Source organism: Cryphonectria parasitica, assembly GCF_011745365.1.
Source record: "Cryphonectria parasitica EP155 unplaced genomic scaffold M406scaffold_8, whole genome shotgun sequence".
Classification (NCBI taxonomy): domain Eukaryota; kingdom Fungi; phylum Ascomycota; class Sordariomycetes; order Diaporthales; family Cryphonectriaceae; genus Cryphonectria; species Cryphonectria parasitica.
The window spans coordinates 1,158,619-1,184,282 of NW_024468916.1; the positions used below are offsets into that span (position 1 = coordinate 1,158,619).

Here is a 25,664-nt window from a genome sequence, read left to right on the forward strand (position 1 = left end):
AGCCGCGGGGAAAATTGTCGAGACTGTAATGGAGACGAAAAAGGTATGACGTCGATCTCGTTGAGCTGCAGAATGTGTTGGCATGGCATGGTTTATGGTTTGCCTGTTTAGGCTGATTGTTGATTTTTCAGAACAAGGACGCGTCGAGACGCGACACGCGTTCTGCTTACTCTAAAATGATTGGTCCAGATCTGTTGCTTTTTCGCCCAGGCAGGGCCCCACTACAGCACCCGCCCCATTTTTTGACCTGGCAGGTTGGGTAACTCGCACTCAGCACTGCCAGACAGCACCAGCCTCCCTCCCTCTTCTCTCCCTGTTTCTACCAAACTGGTGCTACTTCTTCCCCCCTTTCTTCCCTTTCTACCAAATGCAACAATCTCTTCCATGACATGACTGACTATCCCCAACTTGTGGCTTATCCCTTTCAGTAATTGAAAAGAATATTATTTCCAAAACTAAACAGCCCTCTTATTTTCTGTTTCTTTCTGTCGGGGCTAGGGAACTACAGTGGCACATAAAAATAAGAATTGCTAAGGGAAGGAGAAAGCACACACCTTTCGCTAGCTCGTTCCTTATATCCTGCCTTTCCCAACCCAAACCCTGACCACCTCACCCTCCCTTTTTCCCATCTTCGCCCTCAGCTCCGCGTCATCCAACCCTCGACCCGCCGAACCTCTGTTGGCGCATTCTACACACATTGCAACTCCCAAGACGTGGCCTCCGGATAGTTGCTCTCGAGTCTTCAGTTCCAATTACTCTAGCAAACCATCTGTGCGTCATACGCCACAGGAGTGACGAGGACAGACGACGGTCGTTGTTCACTGAGAACAAACAGCTAAGCGAGCTGCCTGAGCGAAATCACAAAGGGAGTCCCAACCGATCAGTCTCCGAACTCTGGGCCAATCGACCTGCCTTACAACATGGCAACAGCTTATGTTGCTACGACCCCAACGCGGGGTGGCTCACCAGCTTCAATCACCACTCCACCAACTCCAAGACTCGGCGGCTTTGGCGACCACTGGGAACCTTACTCTCCTGCACCTCGCAAATCAGCTCGTCTTTCCTCGCAACATACCACTGCCAACACCACCTCCACCTCCACCACTCACACCCGCACACCGTCCCCTCACTCCTCAGGTCGCACGTCGCGGCCCTCTCACAATCACCACACCTCGTCGGCAGCACCCACTACATCCAAATCTGCAGAGCGTCAATCCGACAGCATGAGCTCCCCACCTCCAACCTCCCCCCAGAAGAGACGCCAGGCCCCCTCGGCCTCGCGCAGTGTCTCAGGCTCCCTGACTGCAGATAGCATCCGCAATGCTGCTGCCGTCCTTGGCCATCCCTCCAAGATGGAAGCCCAACTCTCACGCGCCGCGATCGCCCTCCCCACCCCCGCCAAGACCCCCGCCAATAGGCACTCCAAACAGAGCGAGAAGGACGTCACCGCCGTCGCGCGCAACCTCTTCAGCAAGCAGCAGCAGCAGCAGCAGCAGCAGCAGGAAGAGGAGCAGCAGGAGCGGCAGCAGTTGAGTCCTAAGAAGTCGCGCGCCAACCGCACCAACAACATATCGCTGGACAGCTTCGAGATCCACGACGATGGCGCCTCCATCGAGATCTTCACTGACTCTGAGAACCGTCTGCCTGAGGTCGATGACAGCACTGACAATCCCTTCTATGGCGAGGCTGGCATTACCGCCTCGACGGTTGCCGTTCGTCGTAGCTCCCGCAACAAAAAGAATGCTGCCGTTGAGAAGGAGATTGTTGAGGAGAATCTGAAACGCGAAGACGGCATGCTCTATGTCTTGTAAGTTGACGCACAGAATCCCTAATCTTGATTGACCCCATGATGCTAATATTATCCTTTCAGCCGTGGCAAGAGGGTCTTTAGAAGATTCACCGAAGGCGAGGCATCCTCTCGACCGGCTGTGAAGCCCCGTCTGCTCTTCCCTTCTACCAAGGCCAGCAAGGAGAACGAGCTCATCCCCGAGGAGGAGGCCGAGACAGACATCGACGAGGAGCAGCAGAAGCCGCAGCACGTCAGCACCTCGGAGCCTGAGACTGTCGAGACGCCTGTCGAGACCACTGAGAACAAGGTCAACACCCCCAAGGCGCCGAAGTTCGCACCTGCTTCTCCCCCTGCCACCTCCCGTGCTACGCGGTCCAAGAAGATCATCGCCGACGAGCCTACCCCAATCAAAGGCAAGGGGAAGCGGGCTGGTGGCCGAAGCCCCTTCGACGGCTGGCAGAGGACCAAGAACAGCCCGATCACTTCCTCCTCCCACGGCCAGAAACGCGCTGGTGGGCCTCTCGGCAACGATGCTGCAGCCAAGCGGGCCAAGGCCTAGGTGGAAGGAAGATGGCTGTGAGAGGTTGCTTGTGTCTTGTTGGGGCTGTCATGTCATGGTTTTGTTTGCTTCACACGAGGGACAGAACCTATGAGGTGTCGAGGCCCTACTTCCAGGGACGTCCAACAAGTGAAAGAGGATAGCGGCCAGCATGTTGGCGCGGTACATTGGGAAAGAAGGGATATGATGATTTGGCCTAGTGTGGGGACCTCTGGTTCACATCATCGCATCGAGCCTATTGGTGTTCTTGTTGGTTTTTGTTTTATGTCCTCGAAGCATTGCGCATTGCGTACGACTCCAAGTGCTACGGTATGGGAGACATCAAGTATGACTTTTAAAGGTTTGCGTGACAGGATTCGACGGCTCGATATCCAAAGGGAAAAGGGCATGGCGTCCCGGTGTCGATTTTCTCATGCCAGCAGACAGTATGTCAGAATTAGTATGAATTGTCAGATAGATAATCTCAAAACAAGGTCAGAAAAGAAAGATTGTGCTTCCCAAATTATCATGGTAAGCGAGTGACGAACTGGGTCAGATGTTTGTGAAGGTGAACTGACCTTTGAGTCGGCGGTTGCCGATGTCGTTTGGCCTGGCCGGCATGACGACAGCTCCCCACCCCCGCAATGCATCCGACTTTTGCAGAGTCGACGGCAGGCACAGCTTCGATTTTCCCTACGTGGTGCCTTCTCTCAGCAACACCAGCAAACATTCTCTGCAGATCAATTTCTCTCTCTTTTATTTCCCCTTTCATTCCATTAATTGGATAGATTCAATTTCTAGATTTGTATAGAGACGTCTTCACCTTCTTCCGCACTCTTCCCTAGACACTTGATCGAGAGCTCTTAGACTCTGCTCTCATCGACCAAGCAACCACGACCACAAACCACAGACAAAAGATGCACATCCTCGTGGTTAACGACGACGGCCCACCGTCTCCTCACTCCTCGCCCTATGTTCACTCTCTTGTCCGCGAGCTCCAGACCGCCGGCCATGTCGTCAGCGTCTGCCTGCCGCACACGCAGCGCAGCTGGATCGGCAAGGCACACATGATCGGCCAGACCGTCAAGCCGCTCTACTACAGGCCACCGCCCTTGTCGTCGCCCTCCTCCTCCTCCTCCTCCTCCTCCCTCCCCGCAGGTCTCGGCCCCGCCGACGACGAAACCGCCCACGGGACCACACATGGCCGCCCATCAGCCGACGGCACCGTCGAGGAATGGGTCCTGGTAGACGGTACGCCCGCCTCCTGCGTGCAAATCGGGCTGTACCACTACTTCAGCGACCGAGGCCCCGTCGACCTAGTGGTATCGGGCCCTAACTATGGGCGCAATACGACTGCCGTATTCGCGCTGAGCTCGGGGACGCTGGGCGGTGCGCTCGAGGCCGCTGCGTGCGGGAAGCGAGCCGTCGCGCTGTCGTATGCCTTCTTCAGCCGGAACCACGACCCGGAGATTGTGGCAGGCGCAAGCAAACACGGCGTGCGGGTCATCGAGGCGCTGGTGCGACAGTGGCCAACAGACGGGAGCGTCGATGTGTACAGCGTGAACGTGCCACTGGTCGAAGGAGTCGGGGAGGCCGCCACGGTGTTTGCGCCATGTCTGCAGAACTATTGGACTGCGGGGAACAGTGCGTTCGAGGCGGTTTCGGCCGAGGATAGTGGGGATGCGGACGAGGAGGAGGAGAGGATACGGCGCGGGGAGATGAACGGGGCTACTGTTGGGGAGGGTGACGAGGAGGCGAAGAAGAACAGCGGTCACGTGCATAGACATTTCAAGTGGGCGCCTCAGCTGGGCGACGTGATGAAGGCCACGGCTGAGGCGCCTTCTTACGTTGACGGACAGGTCGTCAGAGCGGGCAAGACGAGGTAAGTCTTTCCTTCAACCCGATCGATGACGTCGATTCGACGCACCCTGGGTCTACTTCTTTTCTCCCTCCATCGTCCTCTGCTGACAGAGCACACAAACACACAGCGTGACGGCTTTGAAGGCAAACTTTTGGCATGCTGCGGAGCACCTACACGAGCAGGAGCTGAAGCTGTGAGTGACCTCGCCTGCGCATACGAAGTAGAGCATCATCATCAACGTATCTGCTGTATCTCTCCCTCTTTGTTGTCTTATGGTCTCACTCAGAACACGGGTTGGGTTCGCATTTGGGCCTTCGAAAAGAAAGAGAAGAAGACTTGAGGGGTATAGAGCCATATTAGAAGCCATTTTTCTCTAGAAATAGACAAGTGATGGATGCATGCACTCTTGCTCTTCTTCCTCTTTTCTCCCCCCGTAAGATTTGGATTCTTACTCCGGTGCAATTTTTCTAGGGATGTGCCAGAAGAAGCCAAGATCACAGCCCTCCCACTCAGGCCAGCTGAGGAGAAAGACATCCTCTACGCCATAGTCGACTATGAAGACCCATACGTCCAGCCCATCATCCTCTCGGCCTTGCAGTCCCTCGTCCCACCCTCCCGCCTCCGTCTCCTACCGGCCAACGCCACAGCCGTACCTCCAGGCACAAAGCTCCTCCAGATCCGCGCCTACGAGGCCATCGACTTCGACCGCGCCATGGCAAGCCCGTCTACCTCGCTCATCAACAGCTACATCATCCGCAAGGCCCTCATCCGCAAGCACTTCTTGTCCGCCACTGTGGACCACTGGGTCGCCAAGAACCCAACCTCGTCGCTGCGGGCCCACGTGCGACGTGGCGAGGCCTTCGAGGTCGACTACGCCGAGTTCCTAGACGATGCGCTCGTCGAGGCGTTTGACTTGCGGGCGAGCTTGGAGGCGAACGAAGAGGTGGGCTCCGACGCGGCGGAGAAGAGGGAGTGGTGGATCCTGAAACCGAGCATGAGCGATCGTGGGCAGGGCATACGGCTGTTTTCTACGATGGACGAGCTGCAGGGGATCTTTGACGGGTGGGAGGAGGACGAGCCTTCCTCCGATGACGACGACGAAGAAGAAGAGGAGGACGAGGATCAGCCTGGGGATGATGACAACGGGCAGCACAACAAGGATTACATCACGACCTCACACCTTCGCCACTTTGTCGCGCAGCCCTACATCCACCCGCCCCTGCTGCTCCCCAGCTGCGACAACCGCAAGTTCCACATCAGGACGTACGTCCTCTGCGCCGGCGCCATGCGCGTCTACGTGTGCCGGGAGATGCTGGCCCTGTTCGCAGCGAGGCCATACTCACCACCTTGGGAGACGACGGACCCCGCTGCTGCTTCTTACCTCGACGCCCACCTGACCAACACGTGTCTCCAGGGCCCCAGAGCGGACGCCCTGTCCGTGCAGCGGTTCTGGGACCTCGACATGGACCCGGCTCTGCGGCAGTCCATCTTTTCCCAGATCTGCGAGGTCAGCGGCGAGGTCTTTGAGGCCGCGGCGCGGGTCATGATGGTGCACTTCCAGCCCCTGCCGTTCGCGTTCGAGGTCTACGGGCTGGATTTCCTCGTCGACGCGGCGGGGACGCCGTGGCTGCTGGAGGTCAACGCCTTTCCTGATTTCAAGCAGACGGGCCACGAGCTGAGGGAGACGGTTGTGGCTGGGTTCTGGAGGGGAGCTCTGCGATTGGGGGTAGGGTCGTGGGCGGGCGTGGAGGATGGGGGCGCCGGGGCCGAGGGCGATGATGATGATGATGATGATGATGCGCAGATGGTACTTGTGAGGGAGATTGATCTGGGTAGGAGGTAGAAGGGAAGTAGAGGGGTGATGAGTATTCGTTTGAGGCTTTGCGACGCTTTGGTGCTTACGATATTTCATGCGTGGGCGTGGGGACACCATGCACGCCTGGACTACGAATTACACACATACGATGCTGAGCCAATTCATTCTATTTTGGAGGCGGCTTTGCCATTTATCCATCGCGGCGCATGAGATCGTATAGGCGGAGCGTGACAAGCGCAATGCCAGCAAGACCCAGGCTGAATGTGTATGGAATCCTGGCTGAGGCAGTCCCAGATGAGGTTGGACCTGCGTGTTCATCCTCCTCAACGTTCCTCGTCGTCCTCCTCCTCCTTGTGACTCCGTGAGTCTCAGCCTCTCCAAAACATCTCTGCGGCAGTGGGAATTGGCTGTACGAGAACGGAGAGCACGGCCGGTTCGGACCATGGAGGCTGTGAAATAGTGGAAAGGTCAGGCAGACAGACAGATAGAGAGATAGACAAGACCATGGCACGGGACTCTTTGATGAAGTCGGAACGCATGTATTAGTCTCATTGCGATCGGCCTTGCGAGACAACTAGACAAAAAAGCCAAGGTGAATCTCATTCTATTTCGAAAGTGAGCGAGTGAGCCTTGCGTGTTGCTAATTATCGCAACCGCTTACACCATCACGCTGGCCAGTACGTAGCATCCATGACTACGACCGGGAGGGGGTCCTCGTAGCTGAGCCACTGGTTTCTCTGCATGTCTCTGATTCTTTCGCATCACCATTTTCACACATTGGAATCAAAAATAGGAGATTTAGAAAAGAAAAATCTCACCAAGACGGATAAAACGGTGCCTCGATGGATCTGGGCCGATGTACCCCGATGGCGGGCCCCCAAAGGGCCGAGGCAACCCTGATTCGATGCTGGTGGTACACACTTGTGGTGGCTGTGTACTGTAGTGACCATGATCTCAGAACGGCGTGCATACGCAATATAGACAAGAGAGGGGGAAAAGAGAAAAAAGGCCCCACAGATCCTTTGACCCGACTTGAGTGAAGGTGGTGTCGGGGAGAGTGTGAGAGTGAGGGAATACTTGTGTCGGGTTGGCGATGAGGCAAATCAGGTTGCGGTCCAGGTCGCTACCCAAGTCATGAATCCTCGGTTCCTGTTCGGAGGTGTGCTTGGCTTTGTTGCATCGTCGGCTGAAGGAGGCAACTATCAGGCTGCTCCCTCGCGCTCTCTAATACCAGAGTAGATGAATGAAAGGTTGCCAAGGGGCCCACCACACGCTACGGGTGCTTAGAGTTTTCTGCACAGCCTCAATCATCTGTCGTTTTAGAGATATCGACGGCAGCAGAATCTTGACGGGCAACGTAACCTGCCTTGCCACTGTGAGGGCGACTTCTGCCCATATCAAGAAGAAGAAGAGGACGAAAAAGGAAAAAGACTTTGCCATTGCTGCCGAGGAGCAAGTCTGGCAAAGTATATGATGATGAGAGAAAAAAGGGGGTTTTCTGTAAGTCTTGGGACGCCAGTACGCCTCGTCGTCAGCCTGCATGCGATTTGTCGTCAGACACTTTCACAGGATTCCACAGCATTTGAGCATTACCATAACGTCGGGGCTCACAAGTGCATGGCCCCTCCTTGCAGCATTTATCACAGCCATTCGATAAGACACATGGCAGCTCCAGGTCTTACTGGTAAAGAACGCCTTCAGCAGTATGCGCCGCAGCACGTGGCAAGGGGCAGTCCCCGACATGCTCAGGCCGATCATCCCCAGAGGGTGTGTGTGTTGTCCGTCGGGCTACATGATCGTGCCAAGACCATGATAAATATCCTACCGGAGGGGGGACGGGTTGTTCTGCAGTCTCATTTTCGAAGGTGTGTGTTGTTGTGGTAGGTAGATCAATACCAAGCGCCTCAAAGTGGGGGTCCTCCTCTCAATCAAAGGGGAGATATTTATTAGTTGTCAATATCTCATGTTGGCGGTAATAGACGTTCTTGGCCTGCCGGGAAAGGCCTGTCTGTTTCTCGGGGAATGGAAGTTTTCTAGAAGGTCAGGACCGCCCTTCCGGCGCGGCAGGCGATGTTTGATGGACCAAAAGTCTCTACATGGATGCCGACTCATAATTCATGCCCACCTCGTGTTTTGCTGACATTGATGCGGTCGTGCGTTGACAATTGCTGGCTGGCTTGGGGGCATGGAGGCTGCAAGATTAATTCGATCAATGAGCCCACCACCACAGCTTCCAGGGGGAAAGCCAAGCCAAAGTCGAGTTGCAGAGTCTCCCCCTCCCACCCTTGTCTTCCGGAGCTAAGGCCCTTGGGGAACGGAGAGCAGTCTGGGCCAAGGGGGCCAGAACTCATATCGCGAGACCTGGGCCCGACAAGCCGTCCCCACTGTACGGAGATGAAGGCCCCAGCGTCAATGACGGTGAAGGGCGGTCAAGTTCACGTCATTCGATTCGAATGAATCCGCTAGTTCGGAGATAAGGACGCTGTAGGGCACCTGGACGACGGAAAGGAGGTGAGCGAGGAGGAAGAGGAGGCTCTTCTCAACCGATAGGGCGCATATTGACGCCGACCAAGCTCCCTTTCTCTCTGCCTTTTTTTCCAAGAGGACAAGATGAAGGTGAGGTGAGGTTTTAGGCTGGATGGCTGCGGTGGTGCCATGTCACACACACTCTCTCTCACAGCATGCGGTTGGTGGCAGGAGAAGAGACAGGATGTGCACCAAGGAATGAGCCAAGAAGGAGAGCCAATGAGACCGGATGGCAAATTTGGACGCATGCGGGGGCGCCATCTCGATATATCTCAGCACCGTCGATCCGCACATCTGGCAGCATTGCTGATCTTTACTAGCGAAGGGTCTGGAGCGGTTTGATGAAGAAGACAAAGAAGAAGGAGAAGGAGAAGGAGAAGAAGAAGAAGAAGAAGAAGAAGAGGGGAAACGGTTGAGGTTTCCATTGCAGGGCTGGCCTGATTGAGTGAGTGGGTGAGTCTCGAAGGAGAAGTTGAGGCGACCCTTAGGAGGGCCTAGCTTAGAAGGCTTGGTCGGCCTTGAGGAATGAGGAGCTGGAGGCCCAAAGGATGCCTCTGGGGCGTTGTCTGAACCCGCCACAGTGGCTAACTAATGAAGCGTCGTGACTTGTTGCAGGTCGGTATATGGCCTCACAATAGTGACAGGTGCCTGTAGCTTGTCTCTGCTTTCTTTGTGTGGGCTTGTCCACAACACTTTCAGCCTGTCAGGGTTGTCTGGTTTTCCACATTGCGGCGCAGCCAAGAGCCCAAGGCATTGGCATCCGCATTGGCGCCATCACAGGCTGTTATGTTAGCACTCCAAGGCATAGGTTATCGGCTTCGCCATTGATTTCCAGCTTGACAATCGAGGCAGCCGGGAGGCATTGATCTGAGTTTGTGTGTTGTAGTATGGGGAAAATTGTCTTTTGACGTGTGGATGAAGTGGAGATTATCATCATCAGCGATGGGGGCTTTGGGGGACTCGGCAATGTTGATTCTTCTTAAAAGTTGCAGGCGAGAAGCAGGAGGCCTTCCTGCCTTGTTGTAGCTTAACCTGGCTGACTGGCTGACTGCCCTCCCTCATACTACCTACTCGCCTTCCTTATACTACTACTGAATGATAGCGTAATACATAGTACATGCTATAGTAGAGTTTTACCAAAGTGCACAGAACTGCACTATGCATCCCCCTCCTCCTTAGTGGAGAAGGACGTTTTTCAAAGTGCTGGACTGCCTCACCAGTTAGGACGGTTGCTGAAGCGCTGAAGTACCAACCTGCCTGGGCACGTACGGCACAAGGGTCCGGTGCAAGCAGCACCAACCAGTGTTGCTCAGGCCCCACCTATTACCGCTAGTGGGTCTCGTGCTACCCATTAGAGTCTACCCCTGATCCTTGTTCGTGCATTTGCACTGCCACTCTCGAGTTCGCCTGGTTGCGTTTGCTCTCCCTATACCCAACATGATTTACCACTTCTTTTACTTTCCTTCATTACTACAACACACCTATACAAACCACTTCCCTATCATCGAGGCAATTCCCGTTCGGGAGAGCCATGCCATCCCCTCTCTGTCATTCGGCAAGATCAAAGCGAGGACGAGAATCTCGTCCATCTATTCGAAAATGGCACCTGGCCGGCCTAGGGCGTGAGTATCATTGCCATCCCATCCCCTTGAACGACCTGTGCCCTGTACTATACTGCACCGCATGAGTCCCTCCTCCAGCGAGCTGACCTGGAAGTCCACTACAGACCTACCATTACCATCGATACCACGGCGGTGAACCCAAGTCCCCAAGATGATGCGCCCGAAGATGGTGTCTCGAGACCCGCTGGTCACTCGCCTGTCTCCACGTTTGACGATGGCCACAGCCCATCGACAGTTGTCGACCCATTGGCCCAGACATGGACCACCACCTCACACAGAATCACGCGCGAGTCCTCCGATGTACACGAGGGCCGACCAATTTTAAATACAGAACCATCTTATGAAAGCAGTCGCCCAACAAGCCCTCACAATGTCTCCAGCCCGGTCTCCAGGGGGACCGACGGCGTCTTCCTTTCTGTCCCAGGCAACCAAAATCTCCGTTCAAGGCAGAACAGTGTCGACTCGTCTGACGGTGGATCTCGGCCTCGGTCATCAACACAGCTGGATATGGGCACCACTCTCTACCAGAGCGAGCAGGGAGACAACAAGGCCGCGATCTCGGCAGAATTGGATAATGAAAAAATAATGAGCGACCCTAATGCGTTGAAACCTGACCAAGGAAAAGAGGCGGACTTCCAGGTCGACGACAACCCATTTGCTTTCAGCCCTGGACAGATGTCCAAGATGTTCAACCCAAAAAGTCTCGCTGCGTTTTATACATTAGGAGGACTGAAAGGCATAGAAAAGGGCTTGCGATCAGACAGACACGCCGGCCTGGGCGTCGATGAGAACCACTTGGATGGGCAGGTTTCTTTCGCGGACGCGACGGGTTCCAAGAAAATCGAGACCGAGGGCACAAGCTCCGCAGCCCCGGAGGCGACCACCGAGACGCATACCCACTCGGCGGCAAATTCGGATAACCATTTCACCGACAGAAAACGAGTGTTCAGCGACAACCGGCTTCCGGAGAAGAAGGGCAAGAGCTTGTTGCAGCTGATGTGGATCACATACAACGACAAGGTGCTGATTTTACTTTCTATTGCGGCCGTCGTGTCGCTGGCCATTGGCCTCTACCAGACATTTGGTACAAAACACGACGCAGCAAACCCGCCGGTCGAATGGGTTGAGGGTGTCGCCATCATTGTGGCTATTCTGATTGTTGTTGTTGTCGGTTCTCTTAACGACTATCAAAAGGAACGACAGTTCGCCAAGTTGAACAAGAAAAAGCAGTCCCGAGACGTCAAGGTTGTGCGGTCGGGAAAGATCATCGAAATCAGCGTCTTCGACATCCTCGTCGGCGATGTGCTCCACCTTGAGCCGGGCGACATGATTCCGGTCGATGGAGTATTGATTGAGGGGTTCAACGTCAAATGTGATGAGTCGCAGGCCACGGGAGAGTCCGACATCATCCGAAAACGGCCAGCTGACGAGGTCATCGCCGCCATCGAGAACGGGGAGGACCTCAGCAAGATGGACCCATTCATTCAATCTGGAGCCCGTGTCATGGAAGGAGTCGGAACGTTCATGTCCACAGCCGTCGGCATCAACTCGAGCTATGGCAAGACTCTCATGGCCCTGAACGACGACCCTGAGATGACGCCGCTGCAGTCAAAGCTTAATATCATCGCCGAGTACATCGCAAAGCTCGGAGGTGCCGCCGGTCTGCTGCTGTTCATCGTGCTCTTCATCGAGTTTCTGGTCAAGCTCAAGTACCAAGGCTCTCTGTCGCCAGCCGAGAAGGGCCAAGAGTTCCTCAACATCTTCATCGTCGTTGTTACTATCATCGTGGTGGCTGTACCCGAAGGTCTGCCACTGGCTGTCACACTGGCTCTGGCTTTCGCGACAACGCGCATGTTGAGGGACAACAATCTGGTTCGGCATCTCAAGGCTTGTGAGGTGATGGGCAATGCCACCACTATCTGCTCGGACAAGACGGGTACTCTGACCCAGAACAAGATGCAGGTCGTGGTGGGTACCATCAGCACGTCACATCGATTTGGCGGAGCACCACCCCAGGCCGGAGAAGACGACAAGAACGAAAAGCCGTCCACAGACGTCAGTGCTGCAGAGTTCGTCAAGATGCTCGGTCCCGATGTCAAGGAGCTGCTGAAGAACTCGATTTCCCTGAACTCCACGGCCTTTGAGGGCGAGGTTGATGGGCAGATGACCTTCATTGGGTCCAAGACCGAGACCGCTCTCCTCATCTTCGCCAAGGAACATCTCGGCATGGGCCCTGTCAGTGAGGAGCGGGCGAATGCCAAAATCCTGCAGCTCATCCCCTTCGACTCAGGCCGCAAGTGTATGGGCATCGTGGTCCAGATGTCTAACGGCAAGGCCAGGCTGTACGTGAAGGGCGCTTCGGAGATAGTGCTTGCGCAGTGCACGTCGATGCTGCGAGACCCTTCCACGGATTGCTCGATTGCACCATTCGGCCCGGAACACAAGGAAACCATAACCAAGCTTATCGAGCACTATGCTTCGCAATCTCTCCGGACCATCGGTATCGTATACAAGGAGTTCGACAAGTGGCCACCAGCAAGAGCTCGCCGCGTGGATGGCGAGAAGGATGAGGTCCAGTTCGACACCATCTTCTCCAACATGGTGTTTGTCGGCATGGTTGGCATAAAGGACCCACTGCGTGAAGGCGTTCGCGAGGCTGTGAAGGACTGCCAGAAGGCCGGAGTTGTGGTTCGCATGGTCACCGGCGACAACAAGATCACGGCCCAGGCGATCGCACAGGACTGCGGCATCTTACAGCCTGACTCCCTCGTTCTCGAAGGCCCTGAATTTCGTAACATGCCCACATCAGAACAGATCAGTATCTTGCCGAGACTGCATGTGCTGGCTCGGTCTAGTCCCGAGGACAAACGCACTCTGGTTGGTCTTCTGAAGAACAAGGGAGAGACGGTTGCGGTCACTGGAGATGGCACCAACGATGCCCCAGCCCTGAAGCTTGCCGACGTCGGATTCTCCATGGGTATTGCCGGTACCGAAGTCGCCAAGGAGGCCTCGGCAATCATCCTCATGGACGACAATTTCAACTCCATCGTCAAGGCCCTGAAATGGGGTCGTGCTGTCAATGACGCCGTCAAGCGATTCCTGCAGTTCCAGCTGACTGTCAACATTACTGCTGTCATTCTGACCTTTGTCTCAGCCGTTTCCAGCGAATCTGAGTCCAGCGTCCTGACGGCAGTTCAGCTGCTATGGGTCAACTTGATCATGGACACGCTTGCCGCGTTGGCTCTCGCGACCGATCCCCCACAGGACAGTGTTTTAAACCGCAAGCCAGAGCGCAGGAACTCTTCCATTATCTCTACCACCATGTGGAAGATGATCATCGGCCAGGCCATTTACCAACTTGTCATCACCTTCTTGATCTATTTCGGAAAAGCAGCTGTCTTGCCCGGCCCTGATGATATCACAGACGACCAGATTCAAACACTGGTGTTCAACACGTTTGTGTGGATGCAGATCTTCAACCAGTGGAAGTAAGTCCAATGAATACAACTCCTTGCCCTCGCCTGTTTTTTAAGCCCCTGTAAGAACGAATTAAAGGGAACAAGATGTTAACCCTGCGCAGTAACCGTCGTCTGGATAATCAGTTCAACATCTTCGAGGGCCTCCTCAAGAATTGGTTCTTCATTGGTATCAGCATCATCATGTGTGGTGGACAGGTCCTCATCGTCTTTGTCGGTGGCAAGGCATTCAACATCGCCAGCGGCGGGCAGTCTGCCATCATGTGGGGTACCGCCATCCTGCTTGGATTCCTGTCGATTCCTATCGGCGTTGTCATCCGCCTCATTCCCGACTCGCTTCTGGAGAAGATGGTACCCGAATCTCTCAAGCGCAGGGCCCAGTCCAAGGTGCCTGAATTCACCGTCTCGGACGACGAGGAGCGTTTCCAGCACTACCCAGCCCCGTTCGCCGACGTCCGCGACGAGCTTGCCTTCATGAAGCGGCTCAAGGGCGGACGTGTTAACAATCTCAAGTTCGCCATGAAGCACCCACGCGAAACCTTCATTCCCAAGTACAAGAGCCCATCCCACTCGCGTCAGAACTCCCGGTCCAACTCCATACGACTGCCCATGACGCCAACCCGAGAGAATAGCTTCGGATCAACGAGTGCCGGTAATATGCTTGGCCAAGGCACGCCCGAGTCCAGCCGGAAACCTTCTCGGTCGATACGCTCCAGGTCCAACTCGGCTCTAGGCGCCGCGACGCTGATGACAGGCCTTGTAGCCGGCAGCGTCGGTGCAGCGGGCTGGTCACCCGTAGACAGAGCCGCTGACTGGCAACAGTTTCCTCCCGTCAAACCAACACCCTCGCCACTAGGTGCTGCTGCTGCTGCTTCTTCGTCCTCCAAACCAGACGAGAGCTCATCATCATGACACCTCCATGACTGGCTGATCAAACAGCCACTAGCGGCGAAATAAAACCAACAAAAAATGGAAGGTGTTCGGATTTGAGAAGGTAATGATGACCTTGGTGTATTCTAAACGTTTATTTCTTCTTTCTTCTCCGGATGGCTGGGACAGGGTATCTCGATAGACAGTACCGGTAGTAATGCATACCCTAAAGCTTTTGTGAGGGCAATCTCGTCCTGCTTATACAATGATCTGTTCCACATGTCCTAAACTATGCGAACTGTATGAAGTCCATCGACAAGCTCGCGGCAAGGGAACTGAGCACTTCCGTCCTGGTCTTTCACCAGTAACTCGACCACATGACCAGGAAGCCTTGTAGAACTCGCACCGATCCTCTTGTACACGCCTTGTACGGAACTCAAGAGTTCCAAGAAAAGAAGCACACACCGGAAGTCCTGGTGGGAGGAGAAGGAGACAGCAAGTGGTGCAGCACAATTGCTGCCTAGCGTATCCGTCATGGCCCCTTCCTGGTTGTGCAACTGAGCGACCATGTAGTACAGCACTAGCGAGTCGCTCTTGCCTCTCAGCTCTGCATCCGTCCAGGCCTCATCCAGATTGGCCCAGTCGGTCACATGGACATTGTTCACCTCCAGAGAGTACAGCGCCAACCCGCTGGGATCAGTACCCAGCCTGCACCTCCGCAGACAACCTCTCAGGTCGAGATGAGCCGCCAGCACAGGGCCAGTGACGTTGTCCGCATCCGCACATGTTATCTGGACGTCCACAACCTCCACCACAGTACCCTGGAACGCATCTTGGCCGAGCTCAAACGGCAGCGTCATGACCTCTCCGTCGATGGACGCCCACGACCACGAGGGGGCGCGGTACTGCGGTGGTCGCACGGCAACCTGCGCACCGCTCCTGTCCCGGCTGGCTAGCCAGAGGATCTCGACGGCCAGGTGCCGGCGCCACATACCTGCGACGTATTGATCACCGTTCGCGGCGGCGAATGTGTTAGCCACGCCGCCCAGGGCGACGAGCTTGTCAGAGGGGACAGTCAGGTCCGTCCTCGAGTACTCGTAGACGACGTGTCCCCAGCGCGAGTACCAGAACACCTCCCACTCGGGGCCTCTGTGCTGCCTGGCTGCGTCCAGCTCGTTGGGTAGCCTGTCCTTGAACTGGTAGCTCGGGTCGCGAGGCCATCCGGCAGGGAAAGACTCGGCAGCGTCCAAGCCCCTGCACTCCCAGAACACCTGTTGTTCCCCAAAATGTATGGTTCGTGGCGAGAGGAGCCGTTCCTGGAAGACCCAGCCACGCGTGTTGATGTGCGCGTTCGACACGTTGTCGTCCCAGAACTGAGACTCTGCGACGTCGCAGGTGATATGCTGGGTATCAAAGGGGACCTGCTGTTCGCCTCCATGAGGAGCATGGCTGCTCAGCCCGTTGACGCATAGCTCGACCGGATCTTCAGGAACAACGGGCGCCGTTCTTGTGCGAAAAATGCCATCGTTGCAGTCCTGCGAGGCCGTGGCGGAGATGGTGCAGAAGGATCTGGAGTAGACCTTGTGCATCATGGCCGCCTCCCGGAGCCAGTCGGTATTCCCGTCGTCGTCCTGGATGATGCAGAGGGAGTCGATCCACAGGTATCGTATCCCGATACGCCGTGTCACCTCAATGGCATCACGGAACGTCTGAGGAAGGGCTGCGAGGTTGATGCTCTGCTGAAAGGATGCCATTGTCCCGGTCAGTAGCCGAAGGGGCTGAGACGTTCCCCAGCAATGGCTCAGAGTCGTGTATCCGCCTCTTGGGCGCTCAGATGCCGTGGTGACCAGCCTGATTTTCTCCCCGCCTCCCGTCTTCTGTCCATGTTCGCCGACGTCCAGCAGGCGTGTAGGGTACCATGGTGGCTCTCCCGCCATGGTGCTGGAACAGCAGTCGGGGTGTGACTTGCTGCACGCTTCCAGCCAGTGCATGATCTGCTGGAAAGCTCTGTCGGAGCCAGTGGTATTTTCAATATGTGACGAGCGCAGCGGGGCCTGGGTGTTGGGAGCGTTACTGTTCCTATCGCAGATGGCCCCCGTGCTGGCTAGCAGGGACTGGTGCTCTCGGAGATAGAAATACATATTATAGACCGACATGGACGGCAGCGAGGAGAGGATCTCGGGCGAGAGGGGCTCCTGGCCATCTTGCAACACCCATACACCGAGACAAAATGTTCTATGGTCGAGATAAAGCAGCGAGATCGAAATGCGTGTTATGAATTGCCGCGCCCGTCCTTGCCTAATGCCTTGGGCTTCCAGCGCTTCACCATGGTCCGATTTCTGAAATGCTGCCCATACATGACGGCAGATCTGACATGCGAGCTTAGCAGAGGTCTCAAGGCTGGCTGCTGAAGCGTGGTGTTCTATCCAGAGGGTTCCTGCTTGATCCAGCACTGCGCGCCCCTCTCTTTCCTGGCTGTTGAGACAATCCCAACAGGGTTTGCAAATCATGGCTGAGGATGGTGGCAGGGCTCGTTCCCGAGATGACAAAGGGAGTGACCCCCCTGACTCACCAGCAGGAGGATCAAAGAGGAATGAGAATAATCTAAGACTGCTATGTGACCTTGTAAAAAGGTAATAGATTATAGCAGAGGATGATGAGCATGATATGGCTCTTGTGTCATGTTGAAAAGGATACAGTTCTGAGACCCTGGAGCAAATCTGAACAAAATCGAAGCCATGTGACAATAGCTGTACCTCACGCCAAGTGCTTATGCAGTGTGCCACGCATACACCCCGTTCCATTCAGGTGAACGGACCCGCTTTATTTTTGCACTTCCCAACTTCTCTACCCAAAACGCGTGTGATTTACGGGCTCGTGAAAACGCCCTTTTTTTGCTTCGACTTTTGAAGAACTTCCTCGCCTGGCCGCCCCCCACCCTCGCTGTCCGGCTTTGAAGCTATTCAGTGTACCAAAATCGAGTATTGCGAATCGAATGATGGTGGTTAGGCCTTATTAGGACCAATGCCTGGCTCACGGCTTAGCGATGGAGACCGCTCCATCATCACTGGCCTGCTCGAGAGTAGCTTTTCCAACAAAGATATTGCTACTAGCGTAAATATCACTCCGGACTATGCTCAAAAGCTTCGAAAGCGATGGGTTATCACAGGGAGTATCTTCATTAAGCAGGACTGCACTGGTTGAACGAAGCTCCTGCTATTTCACCTAGCTGTATGCTCTAAACCTATTCTCCTCGTCGACCTTGGCTGTGTCAGATGCTGATACTTCGAACGATAGGAATTGCTTGATCTTCTGGCTGAAAAGGGCGATATGTATCTCGATGAGATGCAACTATGGCTATTCGAACGATTCAATCTCGAGATCTTGAAAGCTATACTGAGCTGCTGTCTTCATACTGAGAACTGGACCAAGAAGAAACAGGCCCTTGTTGCCCTCGAGCGCAACGAAGCCCTTTGTGCTGATTATATCTGAACAATCAGAGAGTAGCAGCTAGGCCAGTTCATCTTTATAGATGAATCTAGCATCGATAAGAGAGGGATAAACTAATGAACTGCCTGGGTATCTAGCGGATTGAAAGCTTGCAAGCGAGTGCCTGGCGGAGGGACTTATCGTGGCATGCGGTATCAGATATTGCTAGCGCTTTCTCTTGAAGGTATTGTAGCTCTGTTGGTATACGAGGGTGCTACTGATGCTGAGGGCTTCCTGCTATATATCCAAGAGCTGGTTCTGCTACGATGTACTTCTTTCCCTGGCTCTTGGAGCGTGCTGATGATGAATAATGCATCTTTCCACTATTACGATAGCCTCAGGCAGCTGTGCAAGAATGCTGGTGTTGTTTTGAAGTATCTCCCTCTGTACAGCTCTCATCTCAATCCTATTGAAGCCTTCTTTGGCGAGCTTAAGGCACATATTCGATAGCATGCGGCGTACGTTCAAGATAACTGGGAAAGTGAGGATGATTGGCGCTAGTTCTTAATTGAATCAGTATATACGATAGGCGAGAAGAAGGAGAATATCAGAGAGCATTTCCTGGCTGCCCAGGTGCTAGGGCTAGGAGAAAGGTAGATAATAGTGCTGAAGTTAGGAGATGAGGTATAACTGAGGATTTTGAGAATGCTAAGTATTGAACAGAGCTTGAAAACAGAAATATATCGACTATTGCTATACAAATTACACTAATATTACTTATATCCTTGTTTCCTGCTATATATAGATTTCTTAGACCTTGCAGATTCTTATTTCTTATATCTTCTTCTTCCCGTTTTACAATCTCCCTTGTTAATCCACTTCAACTATTGCTATCAATACTAAGGTAGCAACGGTATCTGACTATTGCGAAGCAATGAATCCTCTCGCTATCCAGGCATTCGATGCTATCCAGGCGAAGCTGCTGATGCTATTATCGCTTGCGAAGGCGGTACAGGCTGTTGATCAGGCTGTTGCGAGACAGAAGGGGTTCTAGGCTGTTGATCAGCTAAGTTGATACTATTTCCACCCTTCTCGATGAGGAACTCCTTTAGAAACTGATGCATCAGGTTGATAGTGCGTATTTCAATGCTATGTGTATCGTACCAGCTATATGGCATGCTGCTAAGCTTGCTGAGGGCAATATTCTCGCGAGCTAGCTTCTCTTCCATGCGACGAACAGCCTCAGCCTTTACCAGATCTCGAGCCTTGCGCCGTCGAAGTATCCTGAAGAACTCGTCCATAAAGCCATCTATATCAAGCCCTTCTGGCACAACAGGGCTCGAAGAGAATATTACGATTGGCTGGCCTGGTAGCGTAGTTAGCGCCTGAGAAGGCGTATATCTCGAGGAAGGCTCAGCTCCAGGTATCTGATAAGATGTATATACAGAGGGAGGCATCGTTGGAGGGGCTGATGGCGGCAGGAATGAGGGCATCGTCGACTCGGGTCTGTTCAGCTGCTCTTGAAGCAACTGCGCTAGCATTGCAGGATCTCCTCCTCCGTTGATGTTGATGATATTGCTGCTGATAAAGCTGTTGCTTTTCCCAGCGCATGCCTTCCCTCTTCTGCCTAGGAGGTCTTCCCATATATCTGATGCTGGCGCTGCTTCAGCTGTTAAGCTGGATGCAAGGCTATTTCCAGTGCTCGAGATTGCTTGTGCACAGAAGATAGCATAACCGAGGATCTGGCAATATATACTAAGTGGAATATGATCAACATCAGCCTTTTCAGCTTTGTTTGCAATCTTCTCTGCTTATTGCATCAGATTCTGTTGATCAAGCTTCAGATAATGATTATCAGGCTCGATTCAATAATGTATAGCAAACTTGGTACTGTTTCTGTTGTTGGTACAGCGTATAGAATCACAGCATTGCCAATGGATATTGAGCTGCCTGTGGAGGTCTCTCTGGCTGGCGATCTCAGCATTGATCTGCTCGTACATACTCGAGGCTTTTGAGCGCAAGCGAGCTGTTCCTAGCGTCTGGAGCGCTCGTGCTGTTGTGCTTGCAGGCGTAAAGAGATCGTTGAACTCGCTAGCTTCCGCTTCGATAGCAACTTGAGTATCTGCTGCTAGCTGGCCAGCTGCAGCTAGAGGGAGTCCTCTGGATAGAGCATGAGAGACATATCTGCTGCTGCTGATCTCAAGATTGAAGGTATATATGATGATAAGCCAATGGGGATTCTTTCTATCGAGCAGGACATCGCTAATTTGTTGTGCAGCACTGCGAAAATCGTTATTCATTATCTCGTTGCAATGGATCTTCTCGCCTCGATAGATGGTATTTCCTCTGCCCACAACAATCCTGACAAAGCTGTATTTAGCACAAACAGTTCATTCTTCTACAACTCGAGCAACTCGTATGATTTGTTCGTCCAGCTAGGCAGTTAAGGCATCCTTGATGACGATGTCGAGGAAACAAGGCACGCCAGCAAACCTCTTTGTAAGCACTCCTGGAGGCGCGATTCCTCGAAACTATGTGCGCTAATAAGAAGGGTAATGCTAGTCAATGCGGACCTCTGCTGGAGTAGCAATCTCGATAGCCTCGGGGTTCTTAGCCTGCTCAGCATCATCGCTCTCATCCTTGCTCTCTATCACGATAGGGCTGGCAGGCGTTTGTGCCTTTGTGATAGCAGCTTTGGCAGCTTTGGCAGCAGCTTGATCAGCAGCTCGCTCTGCAGTCCTCTGCTCAGAAGCGCGCCTAGAAGCAGCTCTTCTAGCCTCTCGAGCTGCTGCCAGTTCCTTGTCTCGAGCTCTTCTCTCCTCAGCAATTGCTACTCGTTCAGCTCTCTTCTCTTCGGCAATTGCTGCTCGTTCAGCAGCTCTTCGCTGGACTGCTGCCTCTTCAGCAGCTGCTTTAGCATCCAGCCTGGCCTGAGCCTTTGCTGATAACTTCCCAGGCTCAGGTTGACAAGAAGTCTTCTGTACTATTGTACGTTTCGCAGCAGGAGCTTTCAAAGAGGCTTTAGCTTTGCGTTTAGCAGGCATTTTAGCAGGCTTTAAGGGTGCTGGCTCGAATCGCATGCATGCTTTAGGGTTCGAACGAAGCTAGCGAGGGGATGCCTCGCGCTCTTGGGATGCCCTCCGGAGGATAGGCTGTAGCTCAGGCAGATGGTCTTCTAGAGGAGATGTATATCAGATATCGAATTGGCTATTTCCCTGCTTATATACCTCGTCGTCAACAGCTATATAGCTATAGCTGTTGTTCTTGAAGGCGTAGGACTTACTGGTGCTGAGAGCTAGCAACGCTTGAGCGCCGGCAGCACTGTCAGACGCTGGAGATGACAGGTCTGGTGATAGATCCATATATTCTATCATGTATACAGTCAAAATTCGTATAGTTTGGAATAGCTTCACGTGTTGGGGGGTGGCCAGGCGAGGAAGTTCTTCAAAAGTCGAAGCAAAAAAAGGGCGTTTTCACGAGCCCATAAATCACACGCGTTTTGGGTGGAGAAGTTGGGAAGTGCAAAAATAAAGCGGGTCCGTTCACCTGAATGGAACGGGGTGTATGTTAATCGGGGTGGAGACCACAGTAGCTCCAGACAAAGCAGTGGATGGACCTGCCACCATATCTATTTGAATATACTTAAACACTTGGCTAAGCATTCAACAGATGTGTTTGGTATTTAAGGCTTATACTCAGCACTGTTCTTGTAAGCACGAACATGCTTTGAAGTCCTTCAAAATCTTTTTGGTTATTCTTCATTTTTTCAATCCTAAAGTAGCAGGTATTTGTAAAAGAATTTGTATTTGGCTTTGCCCCCAAAACAAACACATTCTAGTGAGCAGATGAGAATGATACAGCTCTAGGGCCTTTCTGAACTGTCATCAAAGACAGTGGATGTTGGGTTATACACACAGCACGGCAGGATGCATTCTTGGTAGAACCTTGGAAGGCTCCGGGCGTCAACTGCCAAGCCGGCTCCCTTCGAACTGCCAACAGACAGCGCAGCGGCCCCTGTCTATCGCCAACTCGTATGCTGGTGGTTTCTCTTCTAGTCTCACTAGAAGAGCGGTAAAATTCCCAGAAATGTAGGGGATACGGTGGTCCAATTTAGATGATGTAGAAGAGCAGTTTGAGAAATACTGAAATGGCACGGCCACTGATGGGGGAACCTTCTTTCAATTCAATGTCTGTTCATTCTGCCACCTTTAGTATTCCTGTAAGCATTTCACGAAATCAAAGGGAGAGGGTGCACCTTCGAGGTCGCTGCTATCCTCAGACTATAGCCCAGCAATTAGATGACAATAAATCTGGCTGTCGACCAACAAGCTGGCTGGCGGATGCTGCATAAAAGTCACTGCTAATTCATCATAGTTCAGTATACTATATGTACCGAATCGACAGCGCATGACAATATGGATGGGAACAATTTGTGCAAAAGAATGTAATCTGATTGATGTGCGAGTTAGACTGAAAGGCAAGCCAAAATCTGTATCTAGGTGATGTCTACCCTATGGTCAAGAGGGAATGAGCGCGACTCAAACGGTCCCAGTCTGCCTTGTAAGGTCGTTGGCCAGATGAAAGGTTCCCAGAACACTATGCGCCGTTGACTGAGAGGGCAAGGCAATGAGTTGACCGACTTATTTGCCCAGATTCGTCATGCGCTTGGTAATGTCAGACATAGCAGCCTTGTTCTTTTCAAAGCAAGCGTTGCAGTAAGGGTAGGGTTGACGCTTTGGGATCTCAACACCACATCCGGTACAAGGCTTGGAACCGTGGAGGAATTTGGGATTAGGTGTAGATGACATGGCGACTTTTTGTCCAGATCCTTCCTAGAGAATGATGAGTTGTGAGTTGATTGAGAAATTTGCTGCTTTGTTTTGAAGTAAGCGCCCACAAATGATCAGCTCACGTTTGACAGATGCTGATAGTTATATGTTCTCCGCCAGAATATGTGAGAAGGGGATATTGTTGAACAGAAGATTTGTCCTAGTAACACCACACTTGAACATGCTCCCACAGCGGTATTGTGGTCTGAGTTCTCCGAAAGCTCAATAGCAGTGGTGTGGCCGAATGCGATTAATCATTACTCACAACGGTAACAATCTGATTGTTCTTGTCTGAACAGAGGGGCTTACTTCGACTCAATTGCCTACCCCTACTTGATTTAACACTACGCCTGAATTCCTAATCTATTGCCTTGGTCAAGCTGTTCACGTCACTGAGGTTCTTTGCCATATGCTCCTTCACCTTGCTCAGAAACTGTATAGCGAATTGTCAGCCCACAAACTCCTGTATGTGAATGATCACATCGCTTTTCTCGTTGAAGTCGAGGACAAAAACATACTTACTTATTTTTATAGTCTGGGATAAGTGAATCCAACCCCCACCCCTTGATGCGTATGTCATGAGATAATGGTTGTCAGTGTCGTTCATGACCTCGTGGATCATCGATCTTTTCAATAGTAAGTACGTAGTCTGCTGCTTGCGCCACTCAGACACTATGTATGCGACAGCTAAAAGGAGTGACCACTCCCAACTGACTGGAAACGGCTGTGGCCTATATAGCTGCGTAGGATCGGACTCACACACTATGTCTCTCTGAACCATTCCGATCAAGTAATCCGTCGCCAAACATATTGCATACTATCCACATACATATCGATTTTGATGCGGCGAGCTCACATCTGGCAAAGTGTGTCAAAGCTGCATATGATGCTCGCTCTAAATGCTTGTTTGAAGGTATTAGGGGAAATAATGATCATATGGTCAGCTAACATGTATCGGGGTTTTCACTCTAGCCCATATCGGCTTTCCACTGATATTGAACTCAACCTTGAATGCACTAAGCGATACTGCCACTATTATTAACAGACTTTCCTGTGAATATTAGAAGCCCACAAATTTGCCAAGTTGGTCATTCAATTCCTCCAACCGTCTGTTCGTGCACTACAGAAGTCCATTCCACTGTGGCATCTCCTCACAGCCAAGCCCAGAGGTGGTAGGGGAATACACCCGCTCTCAGCTCTCTCCACACGGAGCTTAGTGCTCACTCAACCCTCATATGCCGGCGCGAACTTGGACATCTTTCTCAACTTGACGCCGTACTTCATGAAGATCAGAGGCACTGGCAAGGCCAAACAGGAGATTCCGCCGAGAAGGCTGGCCGCTGGGCCGATGCCCATGTTGAGGAACATAGGCCTGGCCGCAAGGGGAAGAGCACAGGCCAACAGAGACCGGAGAAAGGTATTTGACGCCATGGCGCTGGCGGCAAAAGGGCCATATGTGTCGACCAGGAAGTTGAGGCACTGCTGGAAGACGATGTTGAAACCCGCACCGATGAACGCGGCGGCCACGACAGGGCTGGCCCACGGATACCTGGGTGTTGCTGTCCACCCGAACCAGAAGAGCCCGATGGAGAACAGGAACCCTCCGACGATCATGGGAGGCAGTCGAGCTTCCGGAACCGCCCGACCGTTGTTCCTATGAGAGAGTGTTAGATTGTTAGCACCGGCAAAAGGGGCCATAGGTTGATCGGAGGAAACAACGCTGTAACGTGGAACTTCAGCACGTACTTGACCATGGCACGAATGTACAGAGGCTGATTCAGAATATTGACAAACATGGCGCATAGCACGCCAACGAATAGGCCTAGAAATGGCAATTCGGACACGACCAAGCCCCACTTGCGCTGTTCGTAGAACACAATCGGGAATACCTCCAAGGTGAGGAAGAGGAGGCCGTATACGAAAGATGCGTAGATTGCAATGTACATCAGCATCGGTTCGGTACTACATTAGGAAGTATTAATTGCATGCTATAGGGTGGCTTAAATAATTCAGGGCTCTACTCACAAGAACATGCGTACAGGCCGCGTAAGGTATTTTGTGAGAACATTCTGGACGCTGATCTTCTCGTGCTCCTGTGGGTGCCAGTACCGCTCATCGCCGGTCGCCTTGCGCATCTGCTTGGCCTTTCGCTTGAGCAGAACGGGAGGATACGTCTCTGGCATGTCGATAAGTGCTAGTAAGAAGACGGCAAAGACCATGATGGCCAAAATATACTCGGTCCAGCGCCATCCCAGGTGAGGATTGACGACGATGGCCGCACCCATCAGGGGAGCCAAGCAAGGCCCTCCTACCACGCACATGGCGAGAAAGGCCATGGCTACGCCTCTGGTCTTTGGGGAGTAGAAATCTCCCAGTGCTGCCGAGACGTTGCTGATGGGCGCGGAACCAAAGATACCACCCATGAATCGAGTGGCGAAGATACTTGCGGCGTTGTTGCTGACCGCGGTGGCAATACTGAAAAGGCCCAAGACGAAGACGGCTGGCAGGATGGACCACCTTCGGCCATAGACCTCACTAATGGGTGCCCATATGAGTGGTCCAAGTGCGAAACCTGGCATTTGACGCCTCGTCAGTCCAGACAAGACTAAAGAATAAACAATCCTGAGGCTCAGTGGACTTTTGTTACCTAGTACGAAAAGAGAGAGGACCAATACTGTCGCCTCATGACTGACATTGTAAAGTTCCTCAATTATAGTCTCTGCTGGTGTGATGATGGACGATCCAACTGAGCCGAGGAACGCCACGAGGCCCAGCTCAAAGGTCAACCATGCCTTGTACGTTGAGCTCCAGTTCATTGGGTTCGCAGGGTCGCCGTCCTCGAATCTGACAATGAAAGCACTCTTAGCTTCATTAGACTTACCTGCATTGCCATTATCGTCAGGCACGG

At 53.0% G+C, this 25,664-nt stretch overlaps 5 protein-coding genes across 5 annotated transcripts; 3 read left to right on the forward strand and 2 right to left on the reverse strand.

Moving 5' to 3' along the window:
• The first annotated feature begins 767 nt into the window (after positions 1-767).
• Positions 768-2,826, forward strand: M406DRAFT_353112 (uncharacterized protein). Its single transcript, XM_040922740.1, has 2 exons — positions 768-1,807; positions 1,871-2,826. Exons 1-2 carry the CDS (start codon positions 921-923, stop codon positions 2,346-2,348), a joined length of 1,365 nt encoding a protein of 454 aa, XP_040772450.1. The 5' UTR covers positions 768-920; the 3' UTR covers positions 2,349-2,826.
• A 222-nt stretch (positions 2,827-3,048) lies between these two features.
• On the forward strand, positions 3,049-6,031 carry M406DRAFT_353113 (sure-like protein; the record flags this gene model as incomplete). Its single annotated transcript, XM_040922741.1, has 3 exons — positions 3,049-4,209; positions 4,316-4,381; positions 4,660-6,031. The coding sequence occupies exons 1-3, from the start codon at positions 3,245-3,247 to the stop codon at positions 6,029-6,031; spliced, it is 2,403 nt and encodes an 800-aa protein (XP_040772451.1). The 5' UTR covers positions 3,049-3,244.
• Positions 6,032-10,028: 3,997 nt separating this feature from the next.
• On the forward strand, positions 10,029-14,743 carry M406DRAFT_94760 (uncharacterized protein). Its single transcript, XM_040926281.1, has 3 exons — positions 10,029-10,152; positions 10,257-13,640; positions 13,733-14,743. Exons 1-3 carry the CDS (start codon positions 10,130-10,132, stop codon positions 14,538-14,540), a joined length of 4,215 nt encoding a protein of 1,404 aa, XP_040773033.1. The 5' UTR covers positions 10,029-10,129; the 3' UTR covers positions 14,541-14,743.
• A 615-nt stretch (positions 14,744-15,358) lies between these two features.
• Positions 15,359-16,489, reverse strand: M406DRAFT_266837 (HET-domain-containing protein; the record flags this gene model as incomplete). The annotated part of the gene is made up of 2 exons (XM_040917832.1): positions 15,359-15,919; positions 15,977-16,489. Coding segments are annotated over 2 exons (1,074 nt in total), but the record flags the coding sequence as incomplete, so codon positions are not given.
• A 7,185-nt stretch (positions 16,490-23,674) lies between these two features.
• On the reverse strand, positions 23,675-25,659 carry M406DRAFT_281493 (MFS general substrate transporter). Its single transcript, XM_040918442.1, has 4 exons — positions 25,404-25,659; positions 24,782-25,328; positions 24,503-24,718; positions 23,675-24,410 (listed from the first exon to the last, which is right to left on the reverse strand). Exons 1-4 carry the CDS (start codon positions 25,570-25,572, stop codon positions 23,981-23,983), a joined length of 1,362 nt encoding a protein of 453 aa, XP_040772453.1. The 5' UTR covers positions 25,573-25,659; the 3' UTR covers positions 23,675-23,980.
• Between the last annotated feature and the right edge of the window lie 5 nt (positions 25,660-25,664).